An 18,039-nucleotide genomic window follows, 5' to 3' on the forward strand; every position below is an offset into this window, starting at 1 on the left:
ACAAACGCGTGCGGCGCCAGGCGTAGATCACTCTCTTTTTTAATTCACCTTACGTATTGCCTCGAAGAAAATAAAAGGGAAATCAATCTGTTCGGGCAAAAATTACCACTGCGATGAACCAGCAATCGTAGGGAAATCGAAATCTTAGTGTACGTAAGGTAATTCGTTTTTTTTTTGTTTTTTTTTTTTCTTTTTCTTTTCTCATGGAACAGTTCTAAATTGAGGCATTGGTGGCGTAGTAGTCAATATGGTTCCAGGCGCATTTGGACCAGTATCATTATTATTTTGGCTATTAGGCTGTGCCACTCCAGCTATTGGAGATGACGATGGGAAAAACTTGCTTGGAGCAGGGATTATCTTATGCGCGAAAAATGGGGAAATCAGTAAGACCAGCAATATGCCCAAGATCAGGAAATAAAGTAGAAAATATTTCCTCAAGATATTGTTCCGGCGTCTTTTCTGCTTCCTAGTATAGATGATTTTGGAAGTGATAATGCTTGTGGGTTTCAACCAGAATAGAAGCATTGGATGCCAGTACTCGATGAATGGTACGAAAAGTAATGGTGTTTGCAAATAGAGTAAAAAATGACCCAGGAAAAAGTCACCTGCAAAGTAACTAGACTCCATTATTTTTACGGAATACTCACGAACAGGTTGTAAGACGACTGGCCATCCCATACCTGTATTGTACCATTTTCCTGTCCACCATGCTATATTTGATCTGTTATTTTTGAATTCTTTGGTTAAACAAAACACTGTAAAGACTTTGAAAAGAAAAACGTGTAAATTAATACAGGTGATCAACAGGATTAACGTCCTTGCGAAATTCCAACCCTCTAAAAACCACATCATTTCAAAGCTCACTAGATACACAATCACGGAAAGCGCATGAGCTATGCTTGCAATGACAGTTCCAGTATTATGACAACATAGTTGGGTCAATGGAGCGGCAAATAATGAAATGAAGAAAAGAATTAACAATACCATCATATTGAACAAAATGGGGATAAATGTGACGAGTAAGAGCCTTAACACTGAGTTTGTTGGTTCAACTTCCTGAACACCTGTTTGGCCATTAATAAACATGTAAGCGGTAAAATCGAATAGAAGAACCAAGAATGGAATGAACAATTCTGATGCAAACAAATTGTCTAGACTTGCTTTGTGACCATCTTTACCATCTTGCTCGGATATATCGTTAATGGTCTTACGCTTGTAACCAGTATAACGAGATCTAGAGGTCTTAACGAATGTGCTCCATGACTCCCTTTCGTATTTGGTATTCCCACTGGACAACCAATGGATATAATTTCGATAGTCGATGAAAAATTCGGTAAAATTAAATTGGTGTGGATTAAAGATGAAAGGCGCAAAGCACATTGAAATCACAGTAATCCAGAACCACAGTAATGCTGGTTGCCACATGGACACCGTGCTGAAGATAAGCATGAGAAAGACTTGTACCCCAGTATAGACCGCAATATTAACAAATCTAGAATAAAGGATAGCGAAATCAATTCTAGTTATTGCGAATCCTCTACCGGTGGATACGTATTTGGCTCCACCAAATGTTATATCACTTAACAAAGAGTTGGAATATACTTGACAAACAAATACTTCAAAAAGGGGGGCCAACGATAACAGATGGTGTAAGAATCTAGATATGGCTCTCCATATACCGTTTTCCAATAACTCTTGGATAACTAATGGTGCAAATGCTATGAAGAAAACGATGAAAATGGAAAGAACAAAGATGGACACCCAATGCAATGCAGGTTGGATGTTATAGCAACCAACGGGCTTTTCTAAATCCGTGATGGGCATGTCTTTGTTGTAGTGACATAAAATAGTTTCATGGTTTAGCGATCCCAAATTCAAAAGTAGTAGGAAAAACAGTTGCACAGATAGGGAGATGAACATGTTGTTCAGATGGAAACCTGGATGGGCATAGAAGAATGAGAGGAATCGGTCGATGGGTAGCTGAGTGCCTAAGTAATAATATTCTCTCGAAAGCATCTGTTCGCCCATACCGCCTCCGATTTTGGTAGTGAAATTGAGAATCGATCCAAATCCGAGATCTCTACCTTTACCACATTGATAGTAGTCACTATGTTTGATCCTTCCACCACGACAAATGGCATTCATACCAGCATAGATATCTTCATTCAAATGTAATCCCTTTTGAGCCTTGGATAATCCGCCTCTTGTAGTCATAAAGATCGCATTCAAAAAGTCCGGATGCCCATAATGTAATTTACCGCCGATTTCTGCTAAAGTTCTAGCAAATAACGTACCAAAAGTTTGTTCTTTACCTGCAGCAATATCTCCAAGTACACCAATATTTTCTGAAAAGATGTATTCCCTTGCACCCAAAATGGCTACTGGTGGTGCTTCTTCATCATATTCAATTCCTGGCACGTAAGGAATTGTACTTTCCATATCCAATTCTTCAAATTCACTGAGCACAGACCGGATCTTAAGACATTCCTCCAAATAGTTATCTTGGTTAGCATCAATCACTTGGATGTATTCTCCGCGGTAAAATATTAAGGAATGGTTCTGATTATCAGATTTACCATCACCTAGAATAGGGTTGCCCGAAAGACGGACCTTAAATATAGGTTTCCTAAAACCAGTTTCTTTATCGATATCGGCGTACCCATTGGTCAAACAAGAATAGAAAATTGGTTCATCGAGATCGGTATTACTATCGTCACCGTTGGAGCTATTTGGAGATGGTTTCTCTTCCAACAAATAAGAGATACACAGTGTAGGATATGCCTTTAGCAGTAGTTCTGTGGCTTCTCTTTCATCCTTGTTGAATTTTGTGTATCTTTGCATGGCAACTAACATTCTAAATTTTCTATTTGCCATATTAGCTAATGCATTCTCTAGTGCGTCGACATTATCACCGTACAGCTGAATCATAGATGGGTTTTCCACACGGTAAAGTAGTTTGATGGCTTTAGAATAATTCATGAAACCAGAAATCGTTCTATAAAGAGTTTGAGCCCTAAGTGATGCCCATATTCTCGTACGCAAAGTGTAAGAAAATTCAGAAGAACTGAATCCGAGGAAATAAAAGGGCAGGTCATTTATCTTTTTTTGAACTAGATCATCCTCACCTTCATCCTCATCTTTTTTCGCCGCCTCTGCAGTTGGACTATCAGTTCCAATTCCAATTTCATTTTCTTCCTCCATATCTTCCACTTTTATTTGCTTTTTCCCCAATTCTTTGGAAATTTTATTCACTGCATTTTTTTCGATATTTAACAATTTGGTATCTCTAACAAAACAGTCCCACTCCAAGGGATGCAATTGCTTCAAATATTCTAGAACGGTTATCTTACTCTTTGATGATTCTTCCTTAATGATCTCCTTAAGGCTAAGTAAAATCTTCTCAGAATAATGAGGAACTAAAACGGTAAAAGTGGGCATACATTCCACTGGTACGGGTTCAGTAATTGGTGTAGACAATGATTGAGCGAAAAAAGATATTCTTCTCTTTGCCTCTGAATTAGAGGGGAAAAAATTGGCAGTCTTGAAAGTGGAATCATCTTGAGCCACAAAAAAGGTCGGAGATTTTAGAGTTCTCTTATCCATCATCATCGAGTCTACTTGTTGATATAATAGCCGCTGAACATGTTCGATAGAAAGCAAATGTTCACGATACATGGATATGATAATTGCATTCCAAACTTGAGAGATTAATATTTTGGGCTTAAATTTTATATCCATTTCAGTAGTTGCTAAAATTTTGGAATAGATCCTTTTGGGTAACCTTGAATAGATGTTTTTCCAAGGCGATAAGATTGAAGTACCTAGCGAAAACGATAGCATGATGGAAAATACACAGTTGCAAATGATATACCACAGATAAGTGTCTAAGAAGAAGAGCCCTAAATCTGTAAGGATCATAAGTCCCAATGTAACTCTTGGTTGCCACTGACACAGGTATCGATTCAATAATTTATCACCCCGACATCTGGACATGTTAAGCACAGAAAGAACACGGATTGGATCTCTGAGCGATAATGTTAGGAAAAAATATGATTCGATAAATTTTGCCAAAAAAACGAATGTCCAAAGACCATATGAAAACCATTTGGAACGACCATAAAGTTTGGGGAAAGATGCGGTAAAAGTCTGTGATGAGACGTATCTTCTTTTACCTTTACCGCGGTTCAAGTATGATCCAAACAATCCGCCAAGCGGTCTAACTGCAAAAAATAAAGTTGTAATGACAGCAATTATCAGTTGAATCACAGAAACGATGTACGCTGATTTGGAATGTACGTCTAATTCGAAAAACCCAAATACGTATACTGAAGGTGCGAAATTGACTAGAAAACACAATAACAAACCTAACATTCTTTTAGTCAAATGTTGAGAACCTGGCCATTCTCTGGGTACAAATTTCCATTCGAAAAAAGTGGCCAAAATTTGAATCATACATGATACTGTACCACCAAGGGCAACCGCTGATAATCTTGCCTGTAAAGTGGGCGGGTTGTTAAGCAGTTGTACATAATTTTTGGTGTAAAGTGTCGGGGAGTTGAAAGTAGTGAAAAACCAAAAGGGAGCAAAATGGATTATCCAAAAACGATTAAAATTTGTCAAACAGTGCATCCAGTTTCGAACTTCACGATAAGTTTTGTAAAAGACACGGGACCACTCTACATCTTTCAAATACAAGTACCTTTCCGCTATTGGTTTATCAACTAATCTCTCGCCTGATTTCAACACTATGCGTTCAATTCCCTCAGGATACCAAAATAGTTGATTGATATCATCATATCCAATGATATCTTTATGATCCTTTTCACAGCGAACCCATTTGTTCTTGGAATTCTTTCGGTAGAGTTGAGTTTTAAGGAAATGGTAAAGAGGATCAATGACTTCATTCAAAAAAGTGTATTCGGGGGCGGCAGTAGGCGCAATTGTGTTAGCCGCGGGGCCAGTGGCAGTGACCTCTTCGTTAGAATTTTTGGATTGCGTTTCGGTCTCGGCCTTTGAATCACTGCCATAAGTCACGGGATTTTGAGTAGACACGTCATAATCCAATGCACATTTAAATATAAAACATAGACATTCTGGTGTAAATCTTACTTGATTAGATTCCCCCCAACACAATAGGTAAAGTGCTAATTGTCTTGCCATCTGGTGAGGTGTCAATTGTTTCATCTTTAATCTCCATTTATAATCAGCGGTTCTCAAACTATTTTTATCCTGTAATTGTTCTGGGGTAAGTACCATCTTTGTATGATTGCTGATAAATTCTTGTTCCCTTTGTTGCCATTCTTCCATTTGTTGCTTAATAGAAGTGCCTCTCTTTTTGGCGGATTTGAAATTTCTCCTCTGTGATTTACCTCTTAATTTCATGTTTTGGAACCCAATCTCTTCATCCAAATCCAATTGGGCGGCAAAATACCATTTCCGAAAATTTGCCTGTTCTCCACCTATATACGAAACATGTAATGATAACAATGCATTCTGTGTAGTTGTCCGACTAGCCCTTGAATCCAGCTGTGCTAATAGATGATGATACATGTTTTCCTTTGATGATTGTTGAAATCCAAATTTACGAGTCAAATCGTCAAATATAGATTTCAATTCCGTTTTGGTAACAGGTACCTCTTCATCTTGACACCAAGCTGGATAATCGATATCTGTTAATGATATTGGCGAGTAATTGCCGCCGTACTCATTCATCCTTGTACAATCGAAGAAAAACAAAAAAAAGATAAAGTGTGATGTAGAAAAAAGGAAAATAAATTCTTGCCTCCGAGAACCGTGCCGCCTTTATATAGGCCTACATTTTAGTCGCTGCTTCCCTTTCCCGCGCACGTTTCTTTTCTTTTCCCCCCTTATTTTTCCCCAACCCAGATAACCGCCAATGTAGCCGCTGTCATTACAGCCGCCGAGGTAGTTGCCAGCCGCATCACAAAGCCACCATATATGAATCACTTTAGACGGCTATAAACTTAATTCCCCTTCTGGTAATGTGATATACTCGCACACCTATATCAGGGTAACTATTTGTCTACACAATAGAATTGGTTCGCGTACTTCTTCTATATCTTTTTTTTCTCATGCAAGCTACGCCGCTTTCTGAGCTAGATCTGAAACGGGTTCCGTCTCGATGCCCCCTTTTTCGCCCTCCCGTTCTTGACTTCGGCCAATGTACTCTTTTCTACCTTTACAGTAATAAAACGATTGGGTTTGTCTCAAGGTTTAAACCTTTCAGGGAAATTAAAAACAACTATGGAACTGTTAACTATGGGTATTTCGTAGATTTTAGTTTCCAATAGTAGAATGCGGTAAAGGGCTAGAAGATTCTTATGCAAAACTTTTAATTATTGCCTCTTCACTTGGTCCGTGATTCCTTAGCAGAATTGGGAATAGCGACATGGGCTAAACGCAGGTATTACAGAACAGGGCTATAATCAGTCGTTTTCCCATAAGGGCATAGATTGATAGATCTCTTCAGAAAAAATGAAATAAAATAAAATATATTCTCATTTTGCTCTCCTCTTCTGATTCCTTTACTCGAGGTATCTTTCCGTTTTTTAAATATAAACAGCAAAGAACCACTTACTTGTCAATCGATCCGTTAATACAGGTGTGAAGGACACATTGCAAGTCGTTAATCAGTGTTAAGATCACAAAAAAAAAACAAACCTAACTAAGTCGTTCATTTGCCTTGGAGTCAAGTTTCCGTACGCTCATTTGCAATTCCAATAACAAAACTATCCGATCCTTTTTTAACTAATTATTTACTAGTATGCGTTTGACTAACTTGATCGCTACCACCTCTATGGTCGGTGCTGCTTTGGCAGCACCTGCTGCGGCACCTGGTGATGGTCACCAGCACCACAAGGACAGACGTGCTCTCGTCACCAATACCATTATGGAAAAGGTTACCGTTGCTATCACCGGTGCCCAAGGTCCAACCACTCTTGCCGCACCTGTGAGTGGCTCCAGCGTATCTCCAATCACTCCATCCGATTCATACTCTCACCAAGCACCATTGCCAACTAGCTCGCAATCCAGCTCTGGTAGCGGATCATCTTCTGCTTCTCCATCATCTTCTGCTGCTCCTTCTAGCACTAGTGGTTCCTCTTCTCAAGCACCATCTTCTGCTTCTTCAAGCTCTTCCTCAGCATCTCCTTCTTCTACTGGTGGTGGTTCTGGTACTTCTGGAAGCGCAGGTTCCTCTGGTTTCAAGGGTATCACCTACACTCCTTACAACAGCGATGGTTCTTGTAAATCATCCTCTCAAGTTAAAAGTGATTTGGAACAATTGAGTGGTTATCCAGTCCTAAGACTTTATGGTACCGACTGTGACCAAGTGGCCAACGTCTTGCAGGCCAAGTCCGATTCCCAAAAGGTTTTTGCAGGCATTTACTACGTGGACAGCATTTCTGATGGTGTTCAAACAATCGCAGACGCTGTTGAGAAATACGGTTCCTGGGATGACATTGTTACCGTTTCCATTGGTAACGAATTGGTTAATGGTGGTCAAGCCGTTCCATCTCAAGTTGGTCAATACATTGATGAAGGTAAATCTGCCTTGAAAAACGCTGGTTACAACGGTGATGTCGTTTCTGTGGACACTTTCATTGCTGTTATCAACAACCCAGACTTGTGCAAGTACTCTGACTACATGGCTGTTAACGCTCATGCTTTCTTCGACAAAGCTACCGCAGCCGAAAATGCTGGTTCCTGGTTGTTGCAACAAATCCAAAGAGTTTACGAGGCTTGTAGCGGTGAGAAGAAGGTTATTATTGTTGAATCCGGATGGCCATCTCAAGGTCAAACCTACGGTTCAGCCGTTCCATCCAAGTCAAACCAAAAGGCCGCTGTTGAAGATATCGCTAAGGTCTGCGGTGACGACACTTACGCTTTCACTGCTTTCAACGATATGTGGAAGGCTGACGGTGCATACGGTGTCGAAAAATGGTTCGGTATCCTAAGCAGTGACTAAGGAAACTGACAAATGGGCTCGTTATATTATACCAAGTTTTTGTTTTTTCATTTACTTTCCCCCTCTATGACTCATTATTGATTTGATTGACTTCAATTTTATTTTCTGTTTTATTTTTCAGTTTTTCCTTTTTTTTTTTTTTGATTGTTACTCCATGTCGATTGAAATTGTGTTACCATATGTCTTATAATATTATTTCCAGTATTTCGCTGTTGATTTTATTCTGAGATGAAGCGGATATACCCAATCTCTTGAATGTTTTTCAATAATTCAATTTCAACGTAATTAAAAGTTCCATCTATTTTGTTATTTTATACCAATATCTTTACTGATTGCGGTGTCCTTTACTCTGATGGGGGGTTGTTTTATTCTATATCTGTATACGGGCCTATTACCGCTAATTGAAAGATACCTTTTACATTATAATTACTTTAATTCTTTTTATACACTACATGCCCCTTCTTTTCATTTCATGGACTTCTTGATCTGTTTCTCCTTCTGGGAGGTGTAATTGACCGATTCCTAGCTCTTCTTGGCGGTGTTCTTGATCTCGACCTATTTCTAGTCCTGGCTCTATCTTGACTTATTTTGCTCCGCCTAAAAGGTTCATTACTAGGCTGAGCTGTAGTATCTGGCGATGCTTGTGGGGAGTTGAACCCCACAGGCGGGGTCGCCAGCTCGTTACTTTGAACAATAGTCAACAATGCTCTCATTTGCTCTGTAAGAACACCCAGCCCAATTGCAGTAAAATAATTGATCGAATATCTAATGTTTGATGCATTTTGCTGAGGAAACAGACCCTGTACGAATGGCCGAATGTATTCTTCTTGAAATCTAGCCTGTAGTTGATCAATGCCCAGTTCGGCTACCAATTCTAGCAGGATAAACTTGAGTAAAATTCTTTGTGGAGGATTTGTCTCTTCTTCATTGAGATGAACGTTATTAAACACTTCAAATCCCAAATAATCAGAGGCTAAGAGATGACCCCAAAACTTGCCCAACGTTCTTAGTTGTGCCGGCTCCAATTCGTCGCAGTCTTGATAGTTTTCTGTAAATATTTGTTCGAATGCTGGTTTCCAACTTCTATGACTTGCACATAGTTTTTCACTCAATAAACCGTAAAATTTAGAATAGGTCGCTTCCTGGTAATTCGATTTGATTATGATGTCTACCACCCGATACTTTTGCTTATCTGGTATTCTTTTCTGAATAATTTTATGGGCGGCTTCATCACTAGACAGGGAACTTTTAAGAATTAGGTAAATTTTCTTTTTGAACTCGATTTCCTCATTGGAAGTCATATCTTTGACTACTAGGGGTTGTGGTTCATCTCGCTGTTCTTGTCCTTCCTCCTCTTGGTCAAGGTGAAATTTAGAAAGTATACTGTTTTTCCAATCTTCGTAGTCCCTTTCGGTTTCCAAGAAGTTTGGATCAAATTCAAATGTACCCAATAATTTGGAATGCTTTCGTATATCTTCTCCATCAATCATGAATGTATGCATATTGGTTCCCAAATTGTCTGGTAAGCTTAATCCTGCCCCCTGCATTTCTTGGTAGTTTGACCTTCTTAGATCAAATAACGATTCCAACGATTGAGATATTGGTTTTGAAGTGGTACCACTCTGTAGAACTTCCCTCAGTTTTTCGAAAACCATATTATGTGCAGTCTTACTCACTTCTAACAACCTTTTACCACATGTACGAAGTAGTTGAATGACGATACCTAGTGACATATCGTCCAGGTTCTCTAGAAGGATATGTAGCAGCTGAAGCACCACAATTTCATGAATCATTTCATAGTTAAAGCACTCTGCTAAAAATGTAACCATAGTCATAGCCTTACGATTATCCATCTCTCGATATCCATCTATGAACCTTACAGTTGCCTCTTGGGTCAAAATCTCACCAAATTCCGCCAGTTCTGCATTGAGCATGCTAGAAAGGGCGGCATAAACGATAGGTCTGTCATTTTGAGCCTGATATTTGAGAATGTACCTAACGACAAGCCTCTTACCACGTATTACATTAACATCTAATAGACTTTTGAAAGAATTCACTAAATTGAAGTCATCTAGGTTGGCAATAACAGAATCGATGTGAGAGCCAATAGTACCCCAGTTATTCTTCTGAAGCTCCTTAGAAGTCTCTTCGTCCATTAGTTAATTAAAACTCCGAAGCTTGAGATTTGCTGTGCCTTTCCACCTCATTTCATCTCATCTCATCTCATCACCGCTATTATATACACGATCGCCCTGTATCGGCATAACATCAAGAGTAATAGCTACCATCACCAGTTCAATCGTAAAGAATATAAAAGGACTATGAAGGTTGGCGTTTTGTTTCACGATCTGGGTAATTTAGACACTGATTCACTGGTAAATCTTTTTGCCCAACTTCTGGGCAATTTAGAACTTGATGCCAAGAGTCAACTGAAGATTATACTCACAGATACATTTCGACTATCGTACAATCTCGACACTGCTTTAGGGAGGCTTTACAGTAGTAGTAGAGATTATTTGATTTCAAAGGATCTTTACAGGACCTCTATTGATGTTCTAATCGAACAATTCTCAGTAAACGATTTACAATTAGATTGGTTATTTGTACCGGAGGAAACATATGGTAATAGGTTCACCCATAAAAATTTGCGAGTATTCCAACAACCTAAATCCAGTCCATGGCATGATCTCCTAACTGAAGGTCCTTCGGATTTCGAAAAGTACAAGGTGAGTGCGTTGGGAGGCACTTTCGATCATATCCACGATGGCCACAAGATTCTTCTAACGATGGCAGCCTTCATAACTTCTTCCAGACTAATAGTGGGTGTCACTGACCAAGATCTATTGGTTAACAAGAAATACAGAGAATTTTTAGAGACTGTTGATGAGAGATGCGATAACGTTAAAAAATTCTTGGCACTATTAAAACCTACATTGAAAGTGGAAATAGTGCTGATAAAAGACGTGTGTGGACCTACTGGTACGGTCCCGGAAATTGAAGCATTGGTTGTCAGCAGAGAAACAGTACAAGGTGGTCAATTCGTTAATAAGACGAGAATTGAAAAAGGTCTAACTGAATTAGACATATCGGTTGTTAATGTATTAGGTGGTAATGAAGAAGATGGTTGGAAAGAAAAATTGAGTAGCACAGAGTTGAGGAAAAAGGACATGGAACAACAGTAGGATTGAATAGACTTCCCCTTTTTCTCTTACCCATAATTTTAGGCTGATAGCATATACATAATTCACATAGGTAGGCGAAATTGTAATTTAATAAATTGTAGCGTATAAATGATGATGAATTCGTTGTATTTTCTCTTTCTTCCAGTATTTTATTCAGCTCTTTCCATTCGAATTCCAACTACAGAAGATAACGTATAAGTTCAATTCTTTATAAACATGGGCCTATCGTGTGAGCTCTGAGTCCTTAGCCTATCAGGATGGTCCATGTAAATGCAATCTAAGTTACTCATGATGTTGTAAAGGATTAACTTGTCAAGCTCTTCGTCTGTGTAATCCTGTAATGATCTGAATGAGTGACCATTTGGTGTAGTGTACCAAATTCTCAGTTTTATCTTCGAAAATTCCTTCTGACCTAAACCAAATTTGTCATGTAATCTTGCTCTGGTCTTTAAAAAGGTTTCGCCAGGGATCAAATTGAAAAGAAATGAAATTCCATGTCTGTTTTCCGGATCCTTGAAATATTGCACTACCATGACCAGACGACCTTCAATCTTGGGATTCCCATTTCTAGCAGACATTACCAAATCCTCTTCATCTCCCATAGAAATATCCTCTTCTTCCTCGTCATCATCTCCTTCACTCATGCCATCCAGTTGTTTAACTAGAGCAAGTTCCTCCGGCAGAATTCTTCCAAATAAGAAAACGGATTTCCCAATACTCTTAAGAGTACTATTAGCCGATAAAACTCCATTGAAATGGAAATTGTAATTCGTCCATAGCAAAATGTTTCCCTTATCTTCATCAGAAAATCCGATCTTTGCTTGAATCTTGTCTAGGAATTCTCCCACCGTACAATTATTCGTAACCTTGAATTCGTAACTTTGATAGTGAATATAACTATCTTTCAACCAGTAAAATTTCATTGACTTCAATTGTTCCAATTCTTTAAGAGGCATCGACAAAACTTCGTACTCAAATGAAGGTGTCAATTCACAGTTGAAATCTTTTAAGATGTAATCACCCAAGAAAGACTCAGATTTCATAGGGAATTTCCCATTGGCATAAACCGCAAATATCTTCAGATATTCTGGTTGAACTTTAGTGAATTGCGAAACGACTCTTGCGACATCTGAATACGTAGCATGCGCCGAAATCCAAAACTCAAAATTATCAGGTGAATCGTTACTCAAGACGTATTCTTCTGTGGATTCCTGAGATTTAGCGAATCTCAACTTAATCCTGTGTCTCAAATATTGATAGAATTCCTCCAAAGTTTTGTACACAGGAAAGATGTCCGGCAATGGGGCATTGGGAACTTGGAAAGAAAGAATATCACCTGAACACAATTCTGCCGCATAGAATTTATCCTTTAATGAAACAGGTTCAATAGTACCCGGTTGTAACTCTTCGAAGAACTCTATCTGCTCTTCAGTACCGATGAATTCACCAATCATCTTGGATAAAACTGAAACCTCATCTAATTGACTGACGGCGCAATATGCAACCCCCGTTAGACTTTGAGCCTGTGGATCAAATTTTTTAACAAACAGTAATTGGTGGTTCACATCATCTAAGATCTTAGGAATTTCATTGGCGGGAGCAATTGTTTCGATGTTGTGCCTTAGATTCTGTATTAGCTCATCTGTGATGCTGCCGCCCTCAATTTTTAAAAGACCAGATTTCTGTAGTTTTAGCAAAAAGGCAAGATCCAAGTATGGTTCCTCAACAAAAACGTTTAACGTTGGGATTTTTCTCATAGACTCATCCTGTAAAGCCTTTTCTAGGGTTTGATCACTTATATTCTTCGATAGAGGCTCATCTAGGCGAATTGTACCATTCCTACGATATTCCATTTTCCAATACCTGACGTCTCTGTCCAATGGGATATTGAGACATTCTTTGATCTTTTTGTAAAGATCCCGTACATAGGTTTTCGAAGGTATCTTTAAATTAATCGGCATTGAATTTTCAGAGTTCAATTCTGGTGAGAAAAGAGATGACTTGTCATTTGGGAAAGTTTCAAACCCTTGATAATGGATGAAATTACCAATAGAATTGACCCGAACTGTGGTATACAAATGAGCCTCTCTAATTTCTCTCTCTTTCAATTCACGTTCCCTATTTTCCTTGTCTACGCTTGTAACCACATGTTCAGGAACGTCTTCTGAAGTAACAGGTTGTAAAATTTCGTCTTTCTTATCTTCTTGAATGTAAACCAGCATGTATGCACTCGTATGACGTGCAATAAAGTACTCTTGGTACTGTTCTCTGGTCATTGTACGAATTTTATCATCTGGTAACCTATCAAATCCAAAATTCTCATCAAATGCCTGTTTTTTCGAAACCTTCCAAACTCTTTCATCATCAAATCTATACCATTGGTCTTCTAAACCAGGTTTTATCAATGCATAGTAGTGACCCGTAGATATATCACCCGTATGAACCAAGACGCCATGTAATCCATACCACCGGGGTCCTGGATTAGCTTCCAAAACATCCTTATCCATATAGGGCGATAAATCAATTCTTTCTGGAAATTCATAACGGTCATTTATCTTAACTAATTGATCATAATTAAAATCGTATTCGAATCTCTTAAGTTGTAAATGTAAAACAGCGGGGAAAGATTCAAATACAACACCTTTCTTGGCGTCTTGCAATCCGTAATCTTGAGCAGCATATTGATTTTCACCGTCCATCAATTCCACTTCAATATAGTTTTCAAACGAATCCTTCAAGCCTTTCAAATTCTTAACATTCATTTGAATATCCCAAAAATCCTCTGTACGTGCTGATTCATAATCCACATTAATACATTTGATGAAACTTTTCATCTTACCGACAAAGATTTCATTCAACTTATTCTCTACAGTAGTGCCTTTCATTCTTGTCTCCAACCGATCCATCAATATACGGTTCAATTCTTGTACATCGTGTTGCGTAAATGCTTCTACATTATCCCATCCGAAGGATCGAGTAAGTTCCATAGTATCCAGAGGATATTGTGAAACCTGTAATTGATAAAATGCTCTTTGTAGGGCGAGTACCACACTATCCTTGGGATTTTCCTGAGACGTTGGAATCTGATAAACCAATCTTCTAAAGTATTTGGTAAAGAAATATGATTGTAATAGTGAATTCAAATAACAGGTAGCACCTTGATTTCTAAATCCCACATATCCCGTCATTTTTTTCGAGTCGTAATTGACAAAATTGTGCCATAGTACACCGGTTGGATCCTTCAAGATACGAACAAATGTAGTGACGTTTAATTGGCCTTGATTTAGAAGACCGGATACTTTCGATTTCGATGGATATTTCAGTTGGTTCAAATCTATAAAACTGGCGAACCCCCAATCCGTATCGATCGCATTAAACCTGTGATGGGAACTGTTAATAACGTGCAACCTATTGTCATCACCTGGTCTCGAAAGAACAATCGTAAACTGGGCGCAACAGTACCAATCAGGATCCACGTACTCCGTCTCACCAGTCTCTTCATTAACCTTTTCCTCAGCATGTGGCTCAAGGTATATCGCCAGACTTTTCGAATGATTACCTTGAGGGAATAGTAGTATATCCCATTCAAACTCACCAATCTTGAATCGCGGTGAAACGTATTTATCTTCAGTCAACTTAAACCAATCATCAATATGCCAAGTAAATCCTCCTTCTACCTCAGGCTCCGTCTCTATTTTCTCTCCGATTGGTGGCAGCAGATTCTGAACCGTTTTGCCCAAATCTACAGCTTCACCAACACTTCCAGTTATTTCGTCATTCATCTTTATAAAAATTAAATCTAAGATAAAGAACTCAAACCTTGATCATTCCTACAACACAACCTTTCCAACCAATACTGTTCCCCATTCGATGTGTATTGAATTACAGGCTTCCATCTCGTATTTAAAGGGCAAGCAGGGAGGAAGGGGATCACAGTAATCGCTACCATTACCCGCACTACAGTTTGAAGGGTATATCGGAACTACTGAGTCTTCCCCCCCCCCATAGTATGAAAACTAACATATAAACCATATAATAAAGAAATAATAGACATCATCATAGGGGCGAGAGTTGTTTGATTGAGATGTTACGTACCTTGGGTTCGTCACGGATTGTGGGCAGGTTGTGCAACATAGGTGGTTACGGGATCTCGGGGCCTCTTGTGTCTCAGTTACCGAGAAGGGCCAAAAGATTCGTATCCAGTGAAATTCAACAGAAGGATGAGCAGGCTGGTGATTCAATGACTGCAACTGATACTGGTATTATTCACAAGACAGAAGAAGAAACCTTACTTTACTTTGATAATGTTTACCCTAGGACGACATCATTATGGAGTCCAGCACAGTGGTACAACTTATTACTGGCAAACCAGTCGAGGGAAGCCGTTAGAGATAAAATTATGAGTTATGCAAGTCCCCCAAGCAACCCTATCAATGGGCTAGAATTGAGATCTAGTATTCCCGTAAAGCGAGATGGTGGTGTCTTTGCTACATTTTTAGTACCTCCGGAGTATACAAAAGCCAAGGTCAATTCTATGATCCAACAAAACACTTCAAAGGAATCTACAATACCATTTCTATCTTTTTTCACTAGAGCCGCTGCTTTTCCCGTCAAAGGTTCACCATGGATTGAAGATTTAAGAAGATTACCCACAACGACTATTGTTGTAAATTTTCAAGGTCCTGCATTGACACAGGAGGAAATGTATTCTTTGTTTAGAAGATACGGATCTATCATTGACATTTTCCCCTCTAAGGGTGCCGGTGTACCTGCTAAGGTAAAATATAGATCTTTTAGGGGTGCTATCTGTGCTAAAAATTGCGTTTCTGGGATTGAAATTCACAACACTGTACTACATGTAGAATACGAAAGGATCGTTAGAGGCCACATGGTTAACAATTTCTTTGTGAATCATACAAGGATCGCTGTTCCCGTGTTCATTGCACTGTTATCAATCCTTGCAGTTTTAGTCTTTGAACCCATTAGGGAATTCTTCATCGAACAAAAGATTACTCACAGATATTCTATATCCTGGGACAATCATTGGATCAAACAATTGGTTAATTTCACATCTTCTACCATGTCGCAGTTTAGATACTACTGGGGTACTCAAGATAATGTTAACAATGACAAACACCTATGGGAAGAACGTGTCGAGAAGGTTAATGATTTGAAAATGTGGTTAGAAGAAAATAACAACACCTTTGTTGTAATTAGAGGACCTCGTGGTTCAGGAAAGCACGAATTGGTCATGCAACATACCTTAAATGAGAGGGAGAACGTTTTGTATTTGGATTGTGATAAATTCGTTAAATCCAGAACGGATGCTAAGTTCTTGAGAAACGTTGCTAGTCAATTAGGGTATTTTCCTATTTTCCCCTGGTTGAACTCTGTTACTAATGTGATCGATTTGATGTTACAAGGTTTAACGGGCCAAAAGAGTGGATTATCAGAAACCAAAGAAGCTCAATTCAGAAATATGCTAACCACATCGATGATGTCTATCAGACGCATTGCACTACAGGGTTACAAACAAGCCGTTAAACAAGCCGGTGATCTCAATTTGAAAGAGGAGGATTATTTACAACAACATCCTGAAGAGAAACCTGTAATCGTTCTTGATCGTTTCACTGGAAAATCGGAAATGAATGGATTTATCTACAAAGAATTATCCGATTGGGCCGCTATGCTTGTACAGATGAATATTGCACATGTTATCTTTTTAACGGAAACAGTCTCTCCTAACCACTTGCTATCAGAATCATTACCAAGTCAAGTTTTCAAGACTTTAATTTTGTCTGATGCCTCTAAGGAAAATTCAAGGAACTACGTTCTTTCACAACTACATGACCATTTGGAAAATCCTATAAAAGAAGCCCAAACGAAAAGTGGAAACGATTTGGAAAAGGCACAAGAGCAAGAAATACAGGAAGTACATGAAATCGATGAAGTTCTCGAACCACTAGGTGGTAGGATGCTAGATTTGCAAGCATTTGTGCGTCGTGTGAAAAGTGGCGAAGGCCCAAGAGAAGCATTGGAAAAGATGGTTGAACAATCTTCTGAACAAATCACTCAAATTTTCCTGAGTGATAAGTACGATCCTATAAAGAGTGCTCAGGCTTGGGAGTTAATCGAACTCTTAAGCAAAGAATCGGTGGTCCACTTTGAAAATATCGTCTTTAAGAACCTTTTCAAAGCCGCTCCAGAGACTTGTATAACTGAGTTAGAAAACTCAGGTTTAATTACGGTCTCTAGGAATAGAGGTGTCCCAAGTGAGATACAACCTGCTAAACCAATGTTTAGGGCTGCATTCCAGTTCTTGGTAAACGACCCTGAATTATCCACCATCTTAAGAACTCGTTATTTGCTTAAAGTCGTCGGCTTTGAAACGAATAGAATCAAGAAATGGGAAGAAGAATTGAGACCACTCGGTAAATCTGGTGAGACTAAAATGTTCAAGGACAGACTCAACTATTTATCCAAAAAGATTGATATCAGTAATGCAATCATTAACGATTGCGAAGCTGAAATCAAAAACTTGGCTCAAAAGAAGAGATAGAATTTTTTTTTTCGTCTTGTATATACCACATTATCGTTTCGGTGTCCAATGAGAATAATATTCGAAGTTCAACACAAGAATAGGATATCTTCCTATGATTCTTATATTGTAGCTCATCCACGTTCAGACCTTGTGGAAATTTAGTTCACAATTTTTCAGAAGTGCAAGAGCCCGCGCGAATCGCTCAAGTATAGGAACCCACTTCTATCTTATAACCATTTCAACTAAGGATTTAACTACAAATCGGTTATGAAGAATACTAGTGTCAGCTGCCGCTGACTTACTAGTCATATGACACTTTTGACTATGTT

The 18,039-nt window shown here is 38.8% G+C and overlaps 6 protein-coding genes across 6 annotated transcripts; 3 read left to right on the forward strand and 3 right to left on the reverse strand.

Annotated features, from left to right (window-relative positions):
• Positions 1-201: 201 nt before the first annotated feature.
• FKS3 (putative 1,3-beta-D-glucan synthase) lies at positions 202-5,712 on the reverse strand (the record flags this gene model as incomplete). Its single annotated transcript, XM_002496691.1, has 1 exon — positions 202-5,712. One exon carries the CDS (start codon positions 5,710-5,712, stop codon positions 202-204), a length of 5,511 nt encoding a protein of 1,836 aa, XP_002496736.1.
• Positions 5,713-6,784: 1,072 nt separating this feature from the next.
• Positions 6,785-7,987, forward strand: SCW10 (putative family 17 glucosidase; the record flags this gene model as incomplete). The annotated part of the gene is made up of 1 exon (XM_002496692.1): positions 6,785-7,987. One exon carries the CDS (start codon positions 6,785-6,787, stop codon positions 7,985-7,987), a length of 1,203 nt encoding a protein of 400 aa, XP_002496737.1.
• A 470-nt stretch (positions 7,988-8,457) lies between these two features.
• Positions 8,458-10,143, reverse strand: CWC22 (U2-type spliceosomal complex subunit CWC22; the record flags this gene model as incomplete). Its single annotated transcript, XM_002496693.1, has 1 exon — positions 8,458-10,143. One exon carries the CDS (start codon positions 10,141-10,143, stop codon positions 8,458-8,460), a length of 1,686 nt encoding a protein of 561 aa, XP_002496738.1.
• A 165-nt stretch (positions 10,144-10,308) lies between these two features.
• CAB4 (putative pantetheine-phosphate adenylyltransferase) lies at positions 10,309-11,169 on the forward strand (the record flags this gene model as incomplete). Its single annotated transcript, XM_002496694.1, has 1 exon — positions 10,309-11,169. The coding sequence occupies one exon, from the start codon at positions 10,309-10,311 to the stop codon at positions 11,167-11,169; it is 861 nt and encodes a 286-aa protein (XP_002496739.1).
• A 200-nt stretch (positions 11,170-11,369) lies between these two features.
• UBP15 (ubiquitin-specific protease UBP15) lies at positions 11,370-14,951 on the reverse strand (the record flags this gene model as incomplete). The annotated part of the gene is made up of 1 exon (XM_002496695.1): positions 11,370-14,951. The coding sequence occupies one exon, from the start codon at positions 14,949-14,951 to the stop codon at positions 11,370-11,372; it is 3,582 nt and encodes a 1,193-aa protein (XP_002496740.1).
• A 302-nt stretch (positions 14,952-15,253) lies between these two features.
• On the forward strand, positions 15,254-17,728 carry YME2 (Yme2p; the record flags this gene model as incomplete). Its single annotated transcript, XM_002496696.1, has 1 exon — positions 15,254-17,728. The coding sequence occupies one exon, from the start codon at positions 15,254-15,256 to the stop codon at positions 17,726-17,728; it is 2,475 nt and encodes an 824-aa protein (XP_002496741.1).
• Positions 17,729-18,039: the final 311 nt, after the last annotated feature.

Source organism: Zygosaccharomyces rouxii (assembly GCF_000026365.1).
Source record: "Zygosaccharomyces rouxii strain CBS732 chromosome D complete sequence".
Taxonomy (NCBI): Eukaryota; Fungi; Ascomycota; class Saccharomycetes; order Saccharomycetales; family Saccharomycetaceae; genus Zygosaccharomyces; species Zygosaccharomyces rouxii.